At 60.9% G+C, this 6678-nt stretch overlaps 5 protein-coding genes across 5 annotated transcripts in view; 2 read left to right on the forward strand and 3 right to left on the reverse strand.

Annotated features, from left to right (window-relative positions):
- Positions 1–83: 83 nt before the first annotated feature.
- Positions 84–1362, reverse strand: RHTO_00701 (TatD DNase family protein; the record flags this gene model as incomplete). The annotated part of the gene is made up of 5 exons (XM_016414385.1): positions 84–335; positions 397–757; positions 842–1037; positions 1103–1216; positions 1275–1362. 5 exons carry the CDS (start codon positions 1360–1362, stop codon positions 84–86), a joined length of 1011 nt encoding a protein of 336 aa, XP_016273541.1.
- Positions 1363–1456: 94 nt separating this feature from the next.
- On the forward strand, positions 1457–2746 carry RHTO_00702 (uncharacterized protein; the record flags this gene model as incomplete). Its single annotated transcript, XM_016414386.1, has 1 exon — positions 1457–2746. The coding sequence occupies one exon, from the start codon at positions 1457–1459 to the stop codon at positions 2744–2746; it is 1290 nt and encodes a 429-aa protein (XP_016273542.1).
- Positions 2747–2839: 93 nt separating this feature from the next.
- RHTO_00703 (SAP30-binding protein, transcriptional regulator protein HCNGP) lies at positions 2840–4039 on the reverse strand (the record flags this gene model as incomplete). The annotated part of the gene is made up of 6 exons (XM_016414387.1): positions 2840–3075; positions 3135–3339; positions 3393–3703; positions 3770–3803; positions 3881–3975; positions 4033–4039. The coding sequence occupies 6 exons, from the start codon at positions 4037–4039 to the stop codon at positions 2840–2842; spliced, it is 888 nt and encodes a 295-aa protein (XP_016273543.1).
- A 302-nt stretch (positions 4040–4341) lies between these two features.
- RHTO_00704 (protein of unknown function DUF2454) lies at positions 4342–6250 on the forward strand (the record flags this gene model as incomplete). Its single annotated transcript, XM_016414388.1, has 7 exons — positions 4342–4401; positions 4460–4619; positions 4679–4879; positions 4939–5195; positions 5262–5432; positions 5497–6111; positions 6173–6250. The coding sequence occupies 7 exons, from the start codon at positions 4342–4344 to the stop codon at positions 6248–6250; spliced, it is 1542 nt and encodes a 513-aa protein (XP_016273544.1).
- Positions 6251–6315: 65 nt separating this feature from the next.
- The window catches only part of RHTO_00705 (C6 transcription factor), a gene marked incomplete at both ends in the record, with an annotated part of 3086 nt that continues 2723 nt past the window's right edge, over positions 6316–6678 (reverse strand). Inside the window, 2 exons of the mRNA XM_016414389.1 lie at positions 6316–6598; positions 6656–6678. The exon at positions 6656–6678 is cut by the window's right edge and continues 486 nt beyond it. Of these exons, the coding sequence (XP_016273545.1) occupies positions 6316–6598; positions 6656–6678 (306 nt within the window). The remainder of the gene's footprint in view (positions 6599–6655) is intronic.

Consider the following 6678-nt stretch of genomic DNA (forward strand, 5'->3'; position numbering starts at 1 on the left):
AGGTCGGAAAGTCCACCAACCACCTCCTCGTACCGCTTCAGCCACGCCACGCACCGTACGAAAACATCACCTTTCCATCCCGGCTACTCCGCCGCCGGCCCGTCCCCCTTCTCCTCCTCGTCTCCCCAAACTCCGTCCGCCTCGCTCATCCCCGCAGGCCCAAACAGCGCCAACGTATTTCTCCTCGTTGTCTCCGCAACCTCCTCGAGCGAGACACCCTTGAGCTTTGAGATGACCCAGGCGACTTGGCCGGTGCAGCAGGGCTCGTTGCGGCCTTTGACGGCTTTGCCTTGGGTCCATTTCTCCTTCTTGACGTCGGCAGGCATGTAACGTTCCTGTGCCGCGGCAGATATGAGTCATGGGCGGCTGAGAGCGGAAGATTGAGCGGCAACACACCTTGAGATGCGCGACGTCGGGCTTGTCGACCAAGCCCGACAAGTGCTTGTACGCCGCTGACGACGGCCTAATCGCACACCACGGACAGTCTGATTCGACCATCAGACTGTCCAGCGGGATGCGCTTGACGACCTCTAGATTCTCTTCCGTCTTGAGCGAGCAGCCGTTGATGCCGATGAAGAAGCCCATCTCGATCAGCTCGAGAGCTTCTTCGGCTGTGCCGGTGTGCGAGTGGACGACGCCGCGCAGGGGTTTGCCGTGCGCCTTGAGGGTGGAGACGAAGTCGGTATGGCAGTTGCGCGAGTGCAGGAAGAGAGGGAGGTCGTGTCTGGAAGCCAGCCCAAGTTGCGGTGGGAAGTTTCTGTTCAGTGGGCAAGGTGAGCACGGTCAGGCTGGATTTGAGCTGTAGAAGTCAAGAGTCGAATGAAGAGGGTAGGCAACACACCTTAGCTGCGCCTCCTTCGGCGCGAGGAACAACCGATCATAGTCCAACCCACACTCTCCGACCGCCACCGCCCGCTTCCCCTTATTCTCGACGATAAGCTTGTCGAGTTCGGCGATGTACGCTTCGGGTCCGCCGGGAAACTTGTCCATCTCGGTTGCTCGACATGGGTGACAGCCGATGGTCGCGTAGAGGCCGCCTTTGCGCGAGCGACCGGGCTTAGCATCATATTCTCGAGGTTCTGAGATGAAAGAGAGAGCGTACGATGCTGTTGCGCCAGCGCGAGAACCTCCTTCGAACCCTCAAGACAGTCTCCCGTCAACATCTGGATTCCGACTCCCGCTCGTCGTGCCCGGCCGAGAATGTCGGCAAAGTCGTCTGCAGAGCCATGAACCGGTCAGCATCTTAAGTGGGCGAGGCGAAGGAAGCGGCGCACCGGGATGCGACTGCTTTCCGTGGTACGAGCCACGAAAGACTGGGTCGCCCAGGTTCGAGCCGATATCGATCAATCTAGGTACAGCCATTGTTCTAGCAGATCTAGCAAGCAGGCGAGCCAGGTTGTCGGCAGCAAAGTGTGTCGTCAAGGTGCGACAGTTGGTTTCCTCTCAACACCGCTCGATGATCACATCGAGACCCGCCAAAGCAGCCCCAGAACGACCGGCAGAGTCAGTCGCAGCCCGCCTAGTCCGCCTGCGCTCCGAACAAGCCAGCGGATCCCGCCCCCGCTTCTCATCACTTCCGCCACAAACCTCATCCTCAACTTCGCGATGGCTCGAGTCTGTGACGGCGGCTGAACGTCCAGCACCTCCAAGACCTGTAGACAGGAGGAGGGGTATCGCCGGTCCGCCTCCGCCGCCTTCGTGGCAAGCTGCAGCCGCCTCTGTTCGGATTGACCCCTCTCAAGCGGTCGATGGGCGCAACAGGCAGGGCACCTGGCTGAAGCCGCACGAGCTGGTGGAAAGGGAGAAGCTGGCGTCGCGGCTGAAGGGGCGAGCGAAGCCGAAGGAAGGACCCGTCGACCTGTTCGCGGCCGCCGGACGAGTCGTCGCAGACGACATCTCGCGCGGATCCGGCAGCATTCTCCTTGAACACGTCGCCTTCCTACCCAACCACCTTCGCATCCGCCTCCTCGATGTGTTCGCCGACTGGCGGAACCCGTCGCCTCTCACGGACGACGGGTTAAAGCAGTTGCTGCGACGGGATGTGAGCGATGGCGCGGAGCTTTCGCTGGAAGAGCTCGAGGCGCGGATGGATTCGTTGGCGGTGGATGATACGGAAGACGAGATTGAAAGCGACTGGGAGACAGCGCATGGGAAGGAGACGAACTCGCTCGACGCCCTCGACTCCCTCGATCTTTCTTTCTCGGCAGTCTCCCTTCGTACGCTTCGACAAGTCCTCCTCTACGACTCGCACGCTACGGCCTCGACGCAGCCCTCTCGACCATCTATACCATCACTGCCGCCTGCACCTCCGAAACTCGTTCCCTCCTTTCCGAACTTGCACACCCTGAACCTCACCTCAACGTCCCGAATCCCCTTCTCCGACACCTTCTTTGACCTCCTACCGTACCTTATCTCCCTCCGCTCGCTCTCGCTAGCCGGCAAGTCCATCGAGACCTCCTCCTCAACCGTTACCTCATCCTCCTTCCTCCCTCGGCTCGCGGCAGCCACTCCAACTCTTCGCGGGCTCGACGTAAGTTACATGGACTTCCCGCACGTCGCAGTCAAGAGCGTCGACTGGGATGTCCGATGGCTCGAACTGCGTGTCTTGGGGATGCGGAGGGAGTGGGTGGATTGGGAGGGCGAGGAGGTCGGGCCGGAGAAGCGCGAGCGGATGAGGCGGGAGGTATGGGACTTCATCAGCCAGGGTAGACAGAAGAAGCGGAGGTGGATTGAAGTGATTGTATAGCATGGCGCGCTTGATGCGAGAAAAGGCTGTTACCCCTCACAACACGACTAGCGGAACTGATACATGCGGATTGCATACTAGCTACTCCTGCTGCTATCGCCTCCTAGGACTTCGACTCCTGTCCCTCACGTCGCGGTCCCATCGACTCCGCTTGCTCTCCTTCCCTCGATCCCGCTCCTTCTCCCTCGGCCGGTCCCGGTCATCTCGATGTCTTGACCGGTCGTCGTCACGAGAATGAGAGGCAGAAGTGGAGGGAGCGGTGAAGGCGATTGAAGTGCGCTGGCCTGCTGTAGCTTGTTTTGCTTCAGAGCGGAGCTTTTGCAGTTCGGCTGGAGGACGCCGAGTGAGCAAGTTATTGAGAAGCAGGACTCAAGAGATGCACACGCACCTATCCGCGTCGCCGAAGCGTCCGCACCGATGTTCTTCGGATCCCAGATCTCCTTGTTCCAGTTCGTGCCCGTCTCGTCGACATCGACGAAGTCGACCAGCTTGGCGTAGATGCGAGGGTTGCGGAACGCTTTCGACGCGTGCAGGGAGTCGTTGAAGTGCAGGCCTCGGGAGACACGCAGGTTGTGGAAGTTGGTGAGTTTCGCCTGCGAGAAATGCGTCAGGGAGAATCCTGCGAAGCTAGTTCAGGGAGACGCACCTCGACGGATGGCTTGCATGGCCCTGTCGGTACCGGAGGGATGCCAAACTCTGCCAGCGTGTCCAGCCTGACGCTCGGAACGGGCCGCGATCCATCCTCTGAGCCGTAATCCGTTGAAGCCTGTCTCCGTCCCGCCTCTCCCCGCCCGTCTTGCCCTTCCCGTTCGAAGCGCGGCGGACTACTCGACGACTCTCGTCGTTTGCCGAGTGCAATAGGCGAAGGTCTGGGCGAGTTCGTCGTCGAGGTTGGGAGACGGACGCCGACGAGAGGAGATTGCGAGCGCGAGGCGGCGCCTTTGATCCGGTTCAAGGCTGGCGGTGCTAGTACTTCAGTCAATGTCAGCGAGGAAGAAGTCGATTTACAGAACTGGGACGCACCGGCTGGAGGAGCGGTCGCAGGGTCAGATGTAGCCTGAGGAAAGCGAGAGCGGCGAGACAGTCGCGTGCGCCTGGTCCGCCCCGTCATGCCAGCGAGCAAGAGGGTCTCACCTGCAACCTTGCGCCCGAAGAACCCGCCACGGCACTCGCTGCCCGTCCATCTCGTTCACTGTCGGAGTCCGAGTCGCTGCCGTACCCAGCGAGGTCTGCGGTGTTCTGCGGTCAGCTTAGCGTTACCAGCAGTGCCCGTGTAAGCTGCTCACTCTGCATCCTGGCAATCTGAGCGGTGTCGCGATGGTGACGGAGCCAACTTGTTCCTCACCCTCCTCGATGAGGTCGACCTCCTGCCTCACGCTCGCTTTCGCTCGTACGAGTCACTTGACCGCTTTCCAGAACCCTCTCTGAGCTCTCGCGACGTGCGCCTGGCCGCCCGCCCTTCCCTACCTTGCCTGCGCCTCCTCCCTCTCCTCGCTCGACACGAATCCGTGAGTTCCTCTTCTGCGGCAACGCGCAACGCCAGCTGAACATATTGATGATGGCGGCAGGGCCGAGCCGTCGCCAGATCGTTGGAGATGTCGCCGCAGCTTGAGGAGGTCGTGCAACTCCTCAACGACTTTCCGGACGAGCAGACGGTATGGACTGAATCTTCCTCGCTTCTTGCAGCCGTTGTACTGACTCGAATCCGTACAGGCCCTCGCGCAAGCTATGCGCGTCGAAGGCTCGCTGCCTGGACCAGAAGACGGCATCTGGGCGACTTCAACGCAGCAGAAGCTGCTGTCGGAAAGCCTTGAGCGACTCACCTTGCTTGCTACGCCGCCAGCGTACTTGGGAGACGACGACGAGGACCTCGGTATGCCACACTGGTGTTTCCTTCGCTAAAGTCGTCGCTTACAGACCTATGCTCGACAGACGCCGCAGCTACGTTGGCGAAAGAGCGCTTCTTGCGAAACGTCCGGTCACTCTCGCAACTCGCACAATCGCTATCGAGGCGTCTCACGCAACCCTCGGAACCGGTGGCACGAGATGAGCTGGACTTGCGGGTAAGGCTCATTCTGTCCTTCGGACGCTTTACGGGACAGTCAGAAGTCGCCGAGGAAGCATCTTCTGCCGGTGCGTACAAAATCTTTACTCGAAGCGTGTCCGATGCGGCTGACCTCTCAACCTTGCAGCGCTCTGCGATGGACTCCTTTCCCGCCCATACTTCATCCGTCTACCACTGCTTCGGCACATCCTCTCCGTCTCGCTTCCTCCCTTCTTCAAGCCTCACCCGAACCTCAACCCGTCGACCGGACGTGTCTTGTCTCGACCGCTTGGCGGAGACAGCGGGATCCAGCACTGGTACGAGGAGAGCGAGGACGACGCGACAAGCTGGCGGCGGCAGCCTGGACTCGGCGCGGTTGTCGAGCTAGTCATCAACGCTCTCCAGGTAAGCCACAGACTTGCTCTTTTTCGTTGGGCGTGCTGCCTCTCTGCTGACCTCGCCTTGGTCCAGCCTGGCGAGATCGAGGATCTCTGGCCGCTTCTCCTCCCGCCCTTGCTCGCCTACCTCGACGACTACGACGCGAAAAACAAGCTTGTCGGCCTCTCGCTCCTGGACGCCCTGCTCGCCAAGGTGGACGCGAGCCTGTTGCGAAGAACGGGCGTCGGCAAGGTCTTCGAGAAGGTGAGCTGCGCTGATCCGCGGTTCACTTCCCCTGCATCATGCTGACGGTAGCGTGTCTCGGCAGTCTCTTGACCTCTGCTTCTCCTCCCTCTCCGACCCTCTTACACCCACCCTCCTCGAACGCGCCCACCCCGTTGCCCTCAAGCTCCTCAACCTCCAGTACCCGCATTTCAATCCCTCTCGACCCGCCGAAAAAGACGACTCAGCCCGCTTCACCGCCCTCTGCTCGCTCCTTGCCTCGTCCATCATCAAAGCCTGGGAGTTCAAGGCCGGAAACGTCGAGGTCGAGTCTGTCTCTTGTCGCGCTCTGCCACCTCTGCTCGACGCACTGGGGAGCGGGACGATCCGCTACCTCCAGATTTTGGTCCCGCACTTCGCGGACCTGCTGGCGACGACCGCGACAGCCGGCGGCGGAGGGACTTGGACGCTGGAGACGATCGCGCTTATGACGGAAGCGAGCAAGGCTCTCCTGAGTGTCATTGCGAACGGCAAGCTACGCATCAAGCGATGGGAGGGAAGGATCGGAGGAGCGGTCGCGCAGTGCTGGGTTGGGGTGAACGAGAGTCCTGCGGCGAAGAAGCTGCGGTCGGGTACAGCGGGCGCAAATTCGATGCAGGAGCTCGAGGAGGGTCTTCAGAAGGTCATGGCGGTGCTGGGCGAAGCGACTGGATCGGAGAAGGTGAGCTTTCAAAGGCCTCTTCCTTGCGCTTTCCTCGCTGACTATCCGCCACCTCGCGCAGGCTATCGCTGAGCGTTTAGAGCGCCTCGACCCGTCCTTCGACCGTATCGTAAGGCCTACTGTGGGACTTGTGCAATGAACGGCACGCGCCTCTCGAGCATCAAGCTGCTCCGCAAGCGAGAGTGTCTGTTCGTTCCAACGCGTCTATACGCCCTTCGCTCTATCTACGCCCTCGGCACATCCGGCAGCGCAGGCCACGACTCGCTCATGAAGTCCCAATTCTCCGTGCCCATCAAGTTCTCGCACCAGCCTTGCCATTCGTTCTGCAGGTAGTCGGGTAGTCCGCCTTCGGTCGTTAGTGGCGGAACGGAGAGAGTTGGACCGGCGAGCGAGAGAGACCCGGGAGGTCCGAAGGGGAGGGCGGCGATGGAGACGGGCGGGAAGGTAGGCGGGAGGGAGAGGGTCGGGTATTGCGAAGGGTGTGGAGCTGTCGATGAGAAGGAGTCAGTCGCTGGGCAAGTAGAGTACAGGCGAAAGTACGGACGAGGCATGGCAGCGACTCCGCCA

This window comes from Rhodotorula toruloides (genome assembly GCF_000320785.1).
Source record: "Rhodotorula toruloides NP11 unplaced genomic scaffold Scaffold10, whole genome shotgun sequence".
NCBI classification, from domain to species: Eukaryota; Fungi; Basidiomycota; class Microbotryomycetes; order Sporidiobolales; family Sporidiobolaceae; genus Rhodotorula; species Rhodotorula toruloides.